The 16,770-nt window shown below is 41.3% G+C and overlaps 1 protein-coding gene across 5 annotated transcripts in view; it reads left to right on the top strand.

Moving 5' to 3' along the window:
* The window catches only part of LOC110988595 (uncharacterized), a 21,802-nt gene extending 5,032 nt beyond the window's left edge, over positions 1 to 16,770 (top strand). Inside the window, exons 1-8 of one of the 5 annotated variants that reach the window (XR_015428261.1) lie at positions 1,112 to 2,356; positions 2,588 to 2,796; positions 8,221 to 8,443; positions 9,211 to 9,420; positions 11,850 to 12,050; positions 12,500 to 12,585; positions 13,063 to 14,170; positions 14,823 to 16,770. Coding sequence is in view for 1 of the 5 variants with exons in the window: in XM_087148535.1 (XP_087004661.1) it covers positions 2,620 to 2,796; positions 8,221 to 8,443; positions 9,211 to 9,420; positions 11,850 to 12,050; positions 12,500 to 12,585; positions 13,063 to 13,224; positions 14,823 to 14,864 (1,101 nt within the window). In the remaining 4 variants the exon portion in view is untranslated. Of the gene's footprint in view, positions 1 to 1,111; positions 2,797 to 8,220; positions 8,444 to 9,210; positions 9,421 to 11,849; positions 12,051 to 12,499; positions 12,586 to 13,062; positions 14,171 to 14,822 lie in introns of those variants that run through there. The other 4 variants (XR_015428260.1, XR_015428259.1, XR_015428258.1 and 1 more) reach the window with 4 other exon arrangements.

The raw sequence follows: 16,770 nt of genomic DNA, 5'->3' as shown, positions 1-16,770 counted from the left end.
GGATATGGACAAATTTAATTTTGCTGCTACACGATTCTCTAGAATTGCTGGACGACGTAAAATTAGTACAAGATCACTTTCCGTGACGGACTGTGTTTGTAGACATGAATTGACTAATGTGTATGGTCATGTAAACAAGCGAGACAAATTGTTTTTGGCACGATAAAGATACTGACCAACTTTATAAAACGGCGTGAGCATCACTTTGAAATCCTCACTTTAGTGTCGTGGCGAGATGTAGCGATTTTGACGGATATGCAACGCTTGGCGTAAGTGTTGACGCGCAAATGGAAAAGCACTTAATTTGTCATTTCAGTAGGCCACGCGCACGAATTAACGGAGTCGACTTTCGTGTCAATGAAAGTGAAACGCATGAACACGTCATGTATGCAAGCCACCCCAAAAACGTACATGGAAAGGTGCCTTTACCCTGCGCGCGTGTCTTGTCAACGCTAGCGCGCTACGCTGAATTAAAAGTGAACTTTAAATCTTTAGGTGCATCGTTGGAAATAACCTTTTTCACGGTTTTCTTCAAAATGACTGCTCGCCAGAAATACCAATTTCACATGGAGCCTAGTCCCGCAACCATCTAGGAATCAGCTACACTTTCCAATAATTTCGTCATTTAGTTTTGGATTACTGCAATTGAGGAACTGTACCTTTAAGGACCGTTGCACTCCCTGGCTTATTCTGGCCAGTCACCGGTCTCGTAAGGTAAATCGTCACGGACTGACCGGCATAGTTCGATTCCTTTCGTCACAAGGCGCTTCCAGGCTAGTGATGCTGCGGAATGTCAGTCATTTACAGGGGCATATAGTCATGTAAACCATGGAGAAATAAAACACATGTGTTTTATTTCTCCATGTGCAAACTATCCCGTCGTGCTTATATCGCTTTGCAGGTTTGCCCTTTGTAAAGGCCCATTTGTGCATGGCAACGGAAAGAAGTAATGTTGCGCAGTGTTTCTTACAGGAACGGAACCCGATGGACATTTCCGTTGATATTCTGCAGCAATAACCTACATCCAGACCCTTAAACCTATGAGAATGCAACATATTCATGATGTTCATCTTTATGAGTTTATGCTACTTATGACGGAAGGGGGCCACACTGCGAAACGACCATCTCGTGCGCACAGGAGAAATTACGATTTTAAAATCTTTTTACGAAGCACTAAAAATTCCACTTAAATTACAAACTAATACCGAAAACGATTTAGTGGGATTTCACACCCCTGTACATTTTCAACGGCCCGGTGCCCGGTCACGCTTCTTGCCGCCAAGGCCATTTGTGCGCATGCGTCCATAATTATGAATTTATTAGTGAGAGATATCTATTCTATTCAGGACTATTAAGTGAGGTCATTCTCTGTGGCCTGGGTCAAACGTCACACACTGAATCGAGTGCTGTTACGTGTCCTACATGTCACCGTTCCTACAGTGTGCGAGTGACTGCGACGTACGAGGTTGCATGTTCTGATTGTGCGTTCTTTCATAAGCCCTGATCTAATTCTGAGGAGAAAAAAGAGGTGTATACAAATGAGGTACATGGAAAATATGTCGGCAAATAACTATGCCAAAGCAGTGAACAATATTTGCTCTTCAACAAAAGCCTGATGTTAGAGGTTACCGATTACACTGCTGCGTGCTTCTATTTGTGGTTTTTACTGAAGTGGCTCAAAGTACTCATTGTTGAATACTGTAATATCTAACGTCAAAGTAACAACGGTCGTTTCATCTTTGGATTTTGGACACACTGGTCCCTCACCTGATAGCCTGTGGTCGATCTATATATAAACGCGTGGCACTAGGCCTAGGTGTCTATGGGAAATTTTATTTCCCTTTGTGTCACAGTCCCGTAGGCCATAGTATTCTGTGACCGATTCAGTGAACGCTGTCCCTGGCTAAATACTGCATACTGCAATATGCCAAAAACCGAATTCACCACTCAACCACAGAGCAAGGACTGTGTATTGCTATCAACGGATTACCGTCCCGAAGTGGGCTGCTGTTGACACTATCGACAGGATGAATGCCTTAGCTTGGAATGCGTTCTGCATGATAAGTTAACGTAGAATTGGATATAATCCGGAAAACTTGGGAAAGGCATGGCTATTATTGGACCAGTGTGCCGCAGTCCTCTTGATCTTTGGTTGTCGGAAAAGCCGGTTAGAGATCGAGTTCGGTTCAGGGCCGCGTTTTATCTCCAGCTGTTTGCGTGGTACTGTGACACATGCTGGGATGGAATGTTTCAAAGCATGTCCTTTACGATTCAGCTTCGGGACACCGCATAGAGCTCCGGAAACTTTGTCCTTTGAAAGTGTGTTTAAAGTTAACTTCATCTTCAGTGAATTCGGGTATGATTTGACCAACGTTATGGAGCGAGTTTGCCCATAATTAAGCGTAAGCGACTTATACATCTTTCGCAACACTTTGCGAAATACCGACCAGTGGTGCAGTAGGTCCATGATAAATGATATGGGATGGTGGCCTTCGTCGACCTATATACTCCCACTGATAGGCCTACTTATTGTGAGATAATAGACCTGTTATTGACAGTTTCGACTTTAATCTTGGTCTCTGTCTAGTTCAGTGGGATTGATGTTAATTGTCAACCACCATGGGACGGTTCACCGGCAAGAGTTGTCGGTTCGTGGTGATGATGTCGCTTACCACCTCGTTCTTCCTGGTGGAGCTGGTGACGGGCTACGCGACCAAGTCACTGGCTCTTGTCTCGGATTCCTTTCACATGCTGTCCGACATTATAGCTCTGGTCATAGGCTTCCTCGCACTGCGGGTGAGTATATCGTGACAGTGGAACACACATTGTATTGTATATGCAAACATAAGAATTTACTCTAGCATTCTTTTGTACACTACAGCGGGCATGGACGTCTACTTTCCTCCATGTTATTTCAATTCAAGATGGTATAGTTACAGTAAAATAACAAATGCATATGGACGTATCAGATGAATGGCTTGTGATTTATTATTTAAAAAATATATAGTTGAAAATAAAGTGATATGATTAGAGCATAAACAAAGGAACTACAAATGTGGAAAACGTTAATGCGATAAAAAAGCAATTTCAAAACATTTATACTAGCATTTTGAATGAAGGGAAGGGTACATAATTTAAAATTTTAGTTAAAGATGTCTTAAAACTTCAAAAACTGTCCACTCAATTTACAATTACACAGGCGGATAAGACGTGGACAACTATTCTCGAGGCCTTTGTAATTTGCCATGATTTTCTCAAATAATAGTAGATAGTCTGTTCTTGATTTTCTGTCTTACAGTTTCTTTGACATAAAATTTGTAAATATGTGAAGTTCCAATGGACTTTAAACTAGCTTTGGGGAATCTCAATTGCAAATTTTGGGAATGCTCTAAGGGACTTTAATTTGGAAAATGTTTCATTCTACAGTAAATTGTCTCACTGTCAGAAAGGTTTGCAAGGGGTTTTACCTGTATCCTCTAAACCGCAGATTCGTCCTCGACCTTTCTGCGACTTCAATAGAACGGAAAAATTTACCTGGCTGAAATCGTGTTCAGATGTTGTGAAATCCCCGTTTATATCGCCAAAGTTTACCCACAAGGCCGACGTTATGTTTGAGAATCGGCTCCGTTCGCTTGGCCTCGTGCCTACAATGTACATATCACTGCCCTGTATTAGAACATGCACATGTACTACATATAGAACAACGTGTTGGATGAAAGTCCAAGGACGTCCGGGGTGCACCACTACAAATTAATTCCCATCGACAGCAATGGAAAATCCCCACATTTCATAAATATTTTAAAAATACTCACAACTCTCACAGGTGTCCAGGCTGCACAGAAAAACGATGATCGACAGGTCCCCTTCCATTTTCCTGTCAATTTTCGGGGGGTTGGCTGATGAATTTTTGAGAAAGTTTCACCAGAAGCAGACCACCCTTAAAAAGAAGAAAATGTCCCTGCCCGGAAAAGTAGCCATTTTGAAAAACCATCCCTCTGCAAAACGGCCAAATAGTGCCATTTTAGGACCCGACTGCACCCAAATTCCTCAAAAGTGGAAGCCCCGAGTCCGGCCCAGAGGTTCAGTGCAATATTTCTCGAATTCCTCAATTTTATGGCTCTCGGGACTCTCTAATATAGAATATTTTGAGTGTATAAGTTTTATTAATGAGCTCGGCGTACATATTTTGGGCCTTTTTGCAAGGGTGCACCCTCAGACGGGTATGTGGAGTTTCATGGCGTTCCCGATGGCTAAATGACGTGTCTTCGGAAATAATATATATTTGTCGCAGCAGGAAAATTCCTCATGCTGTCTCAGCAGTAAAAGGTTGGGTTGTCATTGTGGGGTAGTTGCAGCTACCTGCTCGAGCAAGCTTGCACAGTAAACTATGCAGGATTTTTAGGAACATAATGTATTCATATCTGTGCGAAGTTGCGGAATTTTTCATAGAAGATGCGGAAATTTTCAGTGAAGATGGACATAACATGTGTCCACTAGGACCGGTACTTACCTTGTTTTCTCTAAGATATTCTGAACGCAGTCTGCATGATTGATACCGGAAATTGACTGGCCGGGGAGCTATTCCCAGGAGGCACACGACCTTGTTTTAAACGTTTGGTTTTTTGTTGATCACGACGTCGAAATACATGTACATGTAGGCCTACATGTACGCAGATGCAACGTTGATACCACTTTTTTACGACGTACAGTAGAGTATTTGCATTCAATGTTGTTTCAACGTTGAACGTTGAAGTTACGTTGCAACCAAGGTTCGATGATTATGCCCTGTTCTCGATGTTGAATCAAGATACATATCCTACCCTAAATCGACATTGAAAACACGTAGATATACTGTCGTCATAAAAGCAACTTCTATTTAACGTTATGATTGCGCCATTGAATTCTTGTTCAGGTCTGCCATCAAATCAACACTAAAAAGATGTCGATATTTTGTCGCGATATAGACACCTTCAAACTAACCTTTTGTCCGCGTATGATGACATTGGTCGATGTGTAGATCTGGCTATAAAATTGGCATTTGAAATACGTTGAAATTTTATTATGATAACGGCACCTGAAAAAGAACATCTGTATTCCACATTATGTTAAAGATATTAAAATCATGAAATGATTCGTCCACAAAAATCAACATCGGACGAGTATTGATATTCTGAAGCGATATTTCACCTTTCTGTGCTTTTGACACAATACTGCATCGACATGCGAATCTGGCCATGAAATCAACATAGGGTATATGTCGATGTCACGGTAATTCCGTCTTGATGGTCTCACCTGAAGAACTGCATTTATTGCATATTTATCGTAAACATAGCCCCTGTTGGATCGATGCATATGCTCTATTGGATGGACCATTCAACATCGCAAAGTCGATGCATATGCTCTATTGGATGGACCATTCAACATCGCAAAGATGTCGATATTCTCAGTGTTGCAAAGCTGTCACTTGATAACCAGCAACAGTTTTTGTGTTTTTGTCACGACGTTGGATCTCTGTACAGATTGGTGAGATACTGATCATGTATAAAATCTACACCCAAAAGATGTTGGCATTCTCTCGAAGAAGGCCTACGTGACGGTCTAGCTGTCAGGTGTGGGATATCTTACTAGAAGCTCTTTTCCCACATGATGTATCAGGCACACGACATAACGTCGAAGTTTAGTTGAAAGCTGGTTGGCTGGTTGTTCCAGCTTCAATGACCATAATACAATCTTATCTCAACCTCACTTTTGTGACGTAGTTCTGACGTCACAGTAAGACGTTTATTAAATATTGTGAGCCAGCGCTGTATCGACGTATGAATATTGACAGTATTTATGGTTCAATTATTGTTGAAATACGTGTCGCGATTATAACGACCAAAATTTAATGGTCAGCCAGTGGTGAGTCGCAAACGTAGTTTCAACCTCGATATTTCTACAGTTATCCGTGAAATAGGCCAACTCCTACCCAGTGAACTCAACTACGGGGATGTCAAACCATTGTTAATGCTCGGTGAATGGGCCATAAAAATCCATAAAAAAACCCTAGGCAGAGTTAGTTCAGTAAGCACCCCGTAATAACTGTGAATAACCCTTTACGGGTTAATTTCTTGGAAAAATGGTACTTTTACAACAATTTCACGGTTACGATAATGGGCCATACATTTGCTCGCTTCTGTCGTGTCGTAGTGTACATGTACTTGCTGCATATTTAATGAGGTGCAGAAAATGTCCGTCTGCACATGTACATGTACACTGTACAATGTACAGTACATGTACATGTACTCTGTGGACCCTGGGCTGATACATGCCAAGTACTGTACATGTACAGACTTGCAGAACGTTGGCGATGGTAATTGGCTCAAGATGACCTCACTTTGACCTTGCGCCTGGAGCCCTTTTGACCTTTTGCAGTACACAGCGTGACCTAAAGCTCGAAGGTCCCTGACAGAGTAAACATCCTCGCCTAATTTTCAAGTTCCAAGATACATGTAATGTTCCCAATGAACAGTGATGGGCCATCTGTATTGAAAAGGTTGACGTATTAGTGTGCATCTACCCACAAACAAATGTGACATGATGTACAGTACTTGTGCAAGAGGTGGAGTAGGCCCATGAAATTGATGTATCACATAAAAATACGTTGTTCTAAGCACGTTGTAAACTGTATTATCCCATTATGGAAATCTAGAATCATTTTGGATTAATTGGCTTCAGTTGTTGCATTTCACACGTGAGAGCTTCCTGGACACCTTTTCTAATGCATGTCCCTTTTAAGCAATACTGCAGTGTTAAATTCTAAGCACTTTGCTTAACTATTTAACTCCATTTTTTTGGGATGAACTTTGACTTCAGTTATTGCATTCGACATGCGCATTCTTGGCTTCATATTGGGCACCTACTTGAAGAGTAAAAAGTGCTCAATTTCTAGAAGAATTAAATATACAAATACATGTACATGTATGTACTGTACATGTGTAACCCTTGAAGCACTGGTGTATTCCTGTCGATCTTTTTAATGCGCAGCTTTTTATTTACATTTTATCATGCATTGTGTTCTTGGAAAAGAATACACTAATACCCAGACCTTGTTGGATGTAACCATAGAGCTATTATATAAATACTAGAGAGCTAACTTTTGGTCCTCAGCGCAAAGATAATTTGACACGCTCCTGGGGCAGACATTTTCAATCCACGTGTGTGCTTGTAGGACATTCGAAAATTAATTATTGAATTATGTTCTCTAAATACAGCGAGGATCGGGAACCGCTTAAAGACTTAAAAGTCCAGTTTTCAAAATTATATGAAGCACGTAAAATCATACGCGCAGAGCATAATGAAACGCTCCTTCACTGATAGTGTGTAACATCTTGTGCGTATCGCGGGCTTTGTTGATGCATATGCAAATAGCCGTAAAAGCTGCACAAAGTCTCGAGTTTTCCGTAGGTTTGTACACAAACATGGCTGCGCCCAACATGCATCACTTTGATTCAGCACTGTAGTTTGTATGTCCAGGTAGCTCTCTGGATGTAACAAATAGGCCTATATTTTCTTGAACCACGTTAAAGCGGAGACTATATTAAAGCATGCACATGGATAGTTTGCACAAAAAACATGGTGTTGTTTTAACGTCATTATTTTTGACGCCATAAACACTTTCAAGTACAATCAAAATTCAACGTTTGGTCAACATTGTGGCAACTTTAATATTCAATCCAAACGCAGTGTTTCTCCAACGTCATGATTCCACGTTGTTTAAATATAGAATTAGTACGTTGATTATATGTTACATTTCCGACGCGTTTTATATATCTACAAACTTACGTTGGCGCAGTTTTCACACATGTATTATTAAATTATCCAACGTAGGTGTTCAACGTTGTGTCAACGTTTGATTCACAAATTGTGCCTGCTGGGTAGGGCTTACTCTCCACTCGTACTCTCCAGCTGTTCATTATTTTGATAATTCAATTTTATGTATAACTCGTATATACCAGGCTTTACCTACTACAGGACGTGCTCGTGTACCAACTTTATTCATCACAGCAAATCCGCAAAATATCGATTTTGCTTTATTTTCTAGTTCGTTGCACTCAACCATTCTGCACCTCCCTTGGCTAGTCATGCTGTTCGTACTCCTGTCTTTCCTTGGTCATCTTTGACGAAGATTCGCCATTCTATAAATGTATAACCGTGATCTTGCCATTCAACATCCCATAGATATCCAAGAGGCGATCGACTAAAGGCGGTTGTAAGCGCGCCGAGGTGTTGGGAGCCCTCATCAACTCTGTCCTCCTGATAGCCCTATGTTTCACCATCTTCGTGGACGCCATCCAGCGGCTGATCGTGGTGGAAACCATACACAATCCCATGCTGGTGCTCATTGTAGGCTGTGTCGGCCTAGCTGTCAATGGGATTGGTCTGTGCCTCTTCGGTAGACATGGCAAGTATAGACTACACCACGAGAGTCTCGATATGACACCTTTTAAAGTTACAGTTTTTTACAAATAATATACCGAACTGGTTCTATACTTGTTCATCTAAAAATGATAGAAAAAAACCTGACACCGGCCCAGTCCCCCAGAGTAATACAAAAATATAATAATTCATCAATAATTCATCAATCACCAATAATTTAGCAAGGTCACTCAAACGATGGTTAGGCAGACTCTGTGGCCGAAGAACTGTTGTATACAGTTGTTTTTTTTAACAATATCACCCATAGGGGTGATCAGTTAATCGCTTTATGCCACTGCATGCATACTGATCACCCCAGGTTGAGTTTGAGCATCAACAATTTTTGAAGAAAATTTTAACAACGTCACTCAAACAATGGTTAGCCGGACCCTGTGGCTGAGGAACTGGTGCATCGCCAGTTATCAAGAGTCTTCCCCACATTGAAGTACAGTTGCCAAACATTCGACTGTCACAAATTGTGAGCTGCGACAGAATTTCGCAGAAAATGCTTTTACCAGAGTCGATCAAAAGATTGAATTATAGTAAGAAATGAATGACCAGTGGTCAGTCTCTAATTTGCACCCCATAACCCCAGTCGTGCATTTTGAGACATCGATTTTAAACGAGCGCTGTTGGGATCCCGAACTGGCTCGATACAAGTTCATCTAGAAATGACAGGGAAAAAACCTGATGTCGCAGTCCCCCCTAAAGTGACACAAAAAGTAATAATTCATCAAATCACTATTTACCTAGGTATGCCGCATGGTCACACCCAAACCCGTGCGCCAGACTCCAAATGGAAAAAGTTAAACGTGAAAGAGTCATCTGCCGAAGAGATGGAAAGGGTACTTGAACCCTCCGACCCTACGACACATGATTCCACCGACACTGATACTTTGGCCGTGAACGGCACTCATTCGGTCCAAATGGCGGAGGACCAGGATGATGAAACGAAAAACAAGGGTAAAAAGCTAACTTTTATCGGTTCTTATTTCTCAATCTCAGCTTCATTAAGCTTATCTTGTATATATGAAACATGCATCGTAGTAATCTGCAGGTCGTGCTAAACTCAGTGTTGCCATCAATGCAATTACTGCCCCTGTAGCTAGGTCAGTAATTGCAGTCTCTAGGTCTCAGTCTGGTGGATGCGTTTGTGAGCTTTTAGATTGTAGTCTGCTCCTCTACATGAATGAAATCAGCAGGTTGTCTGGATGAACTGGGCCTTAGCAGAGGTGGTAACAAGTCATTTTTTGCAAGTCCAAGTCAAGTCACAAGTCATTTCGTCTTGTTACAAGTCAAGTCACAAGTCATTCTATCTCAGGTCAAGTCATAAATCAGTTTGGTCCAATATGCATTAACGAACGACGTGTTCAAACTGAAACATCAACCAACATCATATTTAAACATTTTTAACGATGCTTTGGTTTAAGCTGTCACAAATACCCTTCTTTAGTGTGGGACAGTAGCCAAAACTTGCAATAAGCGTAGGTGACCAAACTATTCTAGCCATGTTCAATTTTTGCCGTGTACATGTTGTCGCCGGCACACGGTATACGGTCACGCTGAATGATGTCTCCGCATGCTTTAGTATCGCAAATGCGTTCCGTTTTTCTCCCAAACTGCAATAGAGGGATTTCACATTAGCGCCGTCTGCGCATATCTGCATCGAAACCGAAGGTCTCTGTGTTGAACTTCCTCGCGCGCGCCCGCGGAGTCCACACAGTACATGGAGTATCCAGTTCGTAAGTGTGACGCCACTTCAGTTTAAACCACGCCCACTGCACAAGATGCACGACCATCGGAGGTACGTTAGTTCGCTGTCAATTGTCGTTATTTTTCTTTGGATTTTACGTGTCGAATCATCCTGAAAGACTCTTCCACAAAAACTTTCAGCTTGAGAAGTCTGAGTTTATTATACCTTTATGTATTTTGTGTCTTGACTCCTTACTTTCAATCGTCTGATCGTATTAAGAATTAAAGCTGACACAGCCTCGTTTTCAAACGTGGAAGTGCGCAGATCGACGCTAAAAGCGTTGTATTGGGATCCCTCTATTTATAGGATGAATGCTCAACAAATATCTGAATATTGGTAGTTGTTATGGAAAGAGTTCCATAAAATACGGACAACACTTGATGCCCCTATGCACAAACCAGTGAGACTTGTCTGAAAAAAAGTGTTTTCTAAGTAAAATGCTTGGGAAGTTTCTAAATTTCACTTTTAGGGCGTGTTATCACCTTTTGACGGCTGTTATAACATTTTAAGGAAAAGTAGTGTTGTTATAAAATTAATTTATAAGCGTGTCTTGAAGGCAATTCTAGGCTGAGTGCCGTCATGAACTGATGTGAATAATTCAATATAAGGCTCAAACGAAGCTGTTGGTTGGCTCCCCCGGAAAGTCCCGGAGAAACAATGAAAATCGTAAGCATTGCCGAACAAAATATGCAAGACTACAGACAACAGCGATTCAGGACATGCAAGATTTATTAGTAGAAGTCGCGAGACGAGCGAAGTCTTACGATGATTGTAAGATAAGAACGCAAGGCGTAAGTTGATAAGTCTAGTCTAAAACTGTAATGGGTTCGATTAAATATTTTTTCTGACTTGCGTTGGTAATAATTAAGTCATAATGTCCAAGTCAAGTCACAAGTCAAAAACTGACAGTTAAAAGTCAAGTCACGAGTCACAAAAACAGCGACTCGAGTCGACAATTCTTGGCCTCAAATGAATCAGGAAGTGTGCGATAATTCGACTCGTATTCCAGTTGAATACAAAAACCATATCAGCGGGCACTCATTGACTAAGACAAGATTGAGCGACGACTATAGTTTATGATAGGTCGTTCAGTGTTGAACGATAGATGGTTCGACTGTGTTGTCTAAATTAAACACAGAGTGAACTACTGACCTAAGAATAATTGGCATACACTTTGAAAATAGGGAACAGGACAACCCATCGATACGGCCGTCGCTGGGGAGATATGGGGGTGTCACACCACCAGAAGTCAGTTTTGTCGTGTTAGCAAGAATGAAGATGGAAGGGGGAGGGGTCAAGTAAGTGTAAGGTCGGGGATCAGACAACCGACGTTGCAACACTCATTTTTCCGTCGACAAATTTCGTGCAGCCCTCTCCATTTAAAATGGTTAGCGACGCCCCTGGCAAGTAAGCGCAAGATATCGAGTGACTATTGTCACTCGATATCTTGCGCTCACTTGCGCAAGATATCGATAGGATTTCGCGAAAATAGTTCGACTTTGGTCGTGCAGTCAGACGGTATTGTACATATGCTTTGGTATAAGCAAATAAACAGTGGTCGAACTTCCTCAACATTAACCTGGCTTCAGGTTCTACGGTACTGATGACTTTAGATTGACTTTTTGATTTTTGTCAATAGCCACTGTCACAGCGCCCTCCCACGCCCACCTGAACATGAGGGGCGTGTTTCTTCACGTGTTGGGGGATGCCTTGGGTTCAGTTGTGGTTATAGTCAGTGCCCTGTTCATCTGGTTGACGGAATTCGAGTGGAGGCACTACGTGGATCCCGCCATGAGTCTCATCATTGTGGCAATCATTACAGTCACAACCATTCCGTTGTGTGAGTTGAAGAAAAAATCTAAGGTGGCCTTGAAGTGAAGTATGGTAAACCTGCCTTCCAGCAAAAATCAAAACCTAAACCCCAAACCCTGAGCCTAAACCCGCAATCAAACCCATGGTTATGGTTTGATTCATATTCTCGTCAGGTTATCAATTACCACTTGAACATTCTTTTCCTTAGTTTTATTTTTTTTTGGTGGTATGTTTTGCGTTTTTGTAATGAAATCATCAATTCCCCCAGAGCGTCTAAATTTCATACGATATACAGCTACCACGTGAGGTTATTGACGTAAATTGAAGCACGTGTAATAACTTACTATTTAGTCAGTGGTTTGCAGTGGGTGGCTTAAATGTGAGATACACACTACAAGCAAAGAGTCTCCCGAGTAAACCAACCTATTTAAGAGTTTCGATATGCACAGCACTCTTGTTTTTGTTTTTTATTTCCAGTTCGGCAATCAAGCAAGATTCTTTTACAGTCCCTTCCTTCTGAAATAAACGAGAATAGTAAAGATGCAGAAAATCCTCCTGAAAATGTAAGTTGAATTCTTAAAATAGTGTGACAGTATAAGACAAAGAGACAATATACAAGTAAAAGTACTGCAGCCCTGCCCCTGTGTCGGTCCTAGGAATTACACTTTAAACAATTTATATTTTGTGTGGTTTATGTAATGCATGTACAGATTAAATGAGATTTCCCTGAGTGAATCATGCCTCTGCTCTTTTCCAGATATACGTAGGTTTTGTGTCTGGTACCGCTTGGACAAGGTTAGGTCGCCCTTATAACGCAGCTGTTGAGTTGTGGTAGCTGCTATGTTGCATAAAGCTTTATTTTGGCGCAAGAATGCTTTCATTTTCTATCGAGAATCGAACTTTCGTCCTTGTTGATACGGACATTGATGATTTGACACTATTTCTCGTTTTTCTTACCCATTTTCCATTCTTAGTAATGCCTCTTGACAAATCATCTTTTACCGTCCGAATAAAAATAAATAATTCTCTTTCTATTTCAGAAAACGGGTAACAGTTACGTAGCCACAGCTCACATACTGTTTCATGACAAGGCGGATTATACAGTCATGGCAGACGACATAAAATCTTACCTTGTCGACAAGAGAATAGATGCGAGGACAACATTGCAGGACCCTGCCATCGTATGTTCGCCAAGTGATTCGGTCAGTAGTGCTTCTCGCCGCGCCGAGAGGGAACAAGAGAGGGCGTGGTTTTATGTGGAAACGACGGTCCTTTGATGGGAACTCACCGCGTAAGCGCGCGGAGTGCGCCGAGTACGCGCAACCAGTTTGTTGGAATGTATGGTCTTCGCGTGTGCGCTGGGCGTTTGCACGAGCTCAGTTGAAAACCTTCCCACCAGACTGAGCCTGTCTATTCTTGGCCGGTAAGGATTGTCCTCAACTCAGGGCGAGTATAGATGTTTTTCACGTGACGTAGCACGACAGACACGGGCATTTCAGGAAGCATACCGTATTCGCGGGGGTGCGTGCATTTTCGAATATGGATATTTTATCTAATTCCTGTACATCACAATGTTGAGAGACTTCAAAGCTGTGTAAATACGGGCGTTTCACAGTAGTGCCCCTCCAAGAGTTTGCAATGCGTTGGCCAATCAGATTGTGCGAAATCTGTCAGCCCAATGCGCGCTTGGAAAAGGTCAACAGATTTCGTTCGTTGTGACTAAAGATTATATAGCGCCGCTACGCGGCGCAAGATGGGTAATTCGGCCATAAAGGTGTCATCACCATAGGCGCCATTCGAGTTCGAACGTTCATGTGTGTACGTGCCTGTGGTGGCGCCTGCGCCTGTGCATTAACATGCACTGCGCAGTCGTAGTCCAACCAGAATGGCGCCCGTGTGATAACGTTTTACGCGTATTCATGGTGAAGTTCCCCATCTTGGGCCGCTACGCGGCGCTATACGTTGTTAATTCTTGGAGGTGCACCATCGCCGGGATTTGAACGCTGACCATCAAAAATCACTTTACTGAAAATCTTCTATACGGTAGCATTTCACGGTCGTTTGTAAAGTATGGAGACGCTTGATGGCAGCAATTTATGGAAACATAGCTAACGGCTAAATCACAGCCAGTGCGTTGGAAGAAAAATAGTAAGTTCGAACAAGTGACAACACTTTTAGAACCTAAATGCATGCACACCGTCTAAAATCATTAATCGAATGATGAAAGTGTGCGTTTGAGATAGTTTGGTATTAAAAAAAGGTCATTCGACAGCAAAGCGTGTAATTGGCGTATGGCCACGCTGATAGGGCAGACCTTGCGCACGCATCTTGCTGTATGTCGAATACGAACCTTGGAATACGACCTGCCGAAGTGGCTCATATTTTGCCTTGGGGAGCAGTCGACAAAATGCATAACATGATCGAATAAATAAATAATTGCAATAACGTATAAATGGGAGAATCGGTATACCTTTGTTCAAAGAATTAATTTCTTTCTTTTTTGCATAAGAAGAAAGGCAAATCGCTGCAGATATTAATTGTGTATTGGCAAGGATTTTATTTTGTGTTAAAGCAACAAAACTGAAACTGCTATTGCCAAGCATAACACTAAAACAATCACAGACTCCAACACTAAACAGCCTGGGTACAGTCTTGCATCCTTCCATCGCCATGCACATATGCATCCCAATGAAACGTGGTCTTTATAGTCTAGCTGTTTCCTTTGTTCCATCGTGTTTCCCTCTGTGATTTCCTTCTGTATATTCAGCACAGATTTTGGTTTTACTCATCTTGCTTGCAGATGAAATCCTCTCCCTGTGAATCTAGTCATGAAAGAGTGTGAAGGGAACAAGAGCTGGAAAAAGGTCATCATCATCATCATCATGATCATCATCACGAACCATACTCTACCAGAACCTTGGCGACCTCTTTCCTTCATTTTGACCTACTGTTAAGCCACTAGCAGCTGTAGCCATGAGGCCAGTCCAATTCTTTATGTTGTCCACCCATGATGTTCTAATTGTTTTCTATTTCTGTTACCCTTTAATTCCTTGTATTCGTTGCTTGTTTTACCTGTCTGACCTTTCACAACTCTCTCTTTCACACCCAGTGTCTCCTGTGTGATCCATTCTGTACCTTTGCACTTGAGTCGCTCTGAAATATGTTTTTTGGCTGCTGTTGTCAGTATGTCTAGCTGCTTTCCATAATTCCTCTGGTTCGGCTTCCTCTAGGCAGAGGTTCAAAAGTGCTACGGACCTCTACAGTAAAGGAATTTGGAACGTTAGAGAAATCGTATCTAGCTGGGGGTTTTGCTTGTTTGAAAATCTTGATCCCAAGTTTCACCTTTGACATTAGCAACCGATGATCCTTATTGCAATCAGCCCCTAGATATATCGTGCATTTCATCGTGTATTGGTGAGAATATAGTAAATCTGATTCCTGGTTCTACCATCGGGAGCAGTCCACGTGTACTTACATCGAGGGTGCTGATCAAAAATGGTATTCATTAGGCAGAGATGATTCACTTAACAAATCTCTCAAAGTCACATCCCTTGCTCGTTTGGGCTTCCCAGGCCACATCCTTGCTGAGAGAAGCGCAACCCACATTTGCATTGAAATCCCCAATAACGCGGAGAACATCAGATCTTAGGCGAATTGTCAACAAGGCTATGGAGGTGCTGAATGTAAGATAATACAGTTATTATACTGAACTCACATTATGTACCAGATAACATTAACAGCTGAAAAAGCTATTTCAGTTATGTGCAAAACGAACGGGCATCAGCATTAGAGGTGTTTGGGCGGGTCCCTCCTAGTTTTAAAATACATATACAGATACATGTGTGTGTTTTTTAAAGTATGTTGAAACATTTATTTCTCAGTCTTAGCTTCTCTGGAAAAAACTGTATAGCAAACACGTATAGGGGACATAGAAATAGTAATAAAGTAGGTGCAATCAGTTTGTTTACATATACATATTCAATATACACCTTTGTGTCTCACTCGCCTTATGTTTTACTTTTGTTTCACTATTTCAAAGGGTATTGCTCCCTTTTTTGGTTTTTATGCTAATGAGATGTCCCTATTCATGAGCAAAATGTTGAGGTCATCTCGGGAAGAAGCCTCAATATAACATTGGTTTGTACCAAAAAGTCCTGCTTTTTTGTAGGGTGTGCTGGACTCAGTTTTCTCTTCTTTGCTGGCTTATTACTGTTTATGCGTATAAAAACAAACATTTTCTCAGAAATGTTTCAGTAAATTCTGGGTTTACAATTTGAACAGGAAAGCCTATGCACTGAACTATTTCTTCCTAGATGACTTCACAGGAACAGCGCTCTCAGTTGTCCGGGAATGCAGGGATAATTTAAATTTTTTGACAAAATGCTCTTTTCAATTCGTTTAACCAAATGGGAGTGTAGAAGATTTGTCAACATCTAAAAAGAATAAAAAGTTGAAGAAAACCTGTGCCTGAGAAAAATTCATTGCAGCTACAATTTTAAGTAAGAGAAATACTTAAATTTTCAGTTTATCCTTTTAGAAAAGATTTGACACTGAAAATAGCACAATACATCATAATCAATTATAGATATGTAGATATTGATCAGATAATGTAGTTACATGTATATCACCAAAGCCGTTATTATTTTTGGCGGTAACTCTGACCTCATTTGTCTAACTTGAAATCAATTATCTTTTCAAATTATATACTGAACTATTAAACCATGATTTTGTGGCGTTTGTTACGTTGA

This window comes from Acanthaster planci, linkage group LG18 (assembly GCF_054643075.1).
Source record: "Acanthaster planci isolate LZ-2023a linkage group LG18, COTS_SCS, whole genome shotgun sequence".
NCBI lineage: Eukaryota > Metazoa > Echinodermata > Asteroidea > Valvatida > Acanthasteridae > Acanthaster > Acanthaster planci.
Note: the sequence above shows the minus strand (reverse complement) of the source record. Positions and strands in the feature narration are given on the sequence as shown.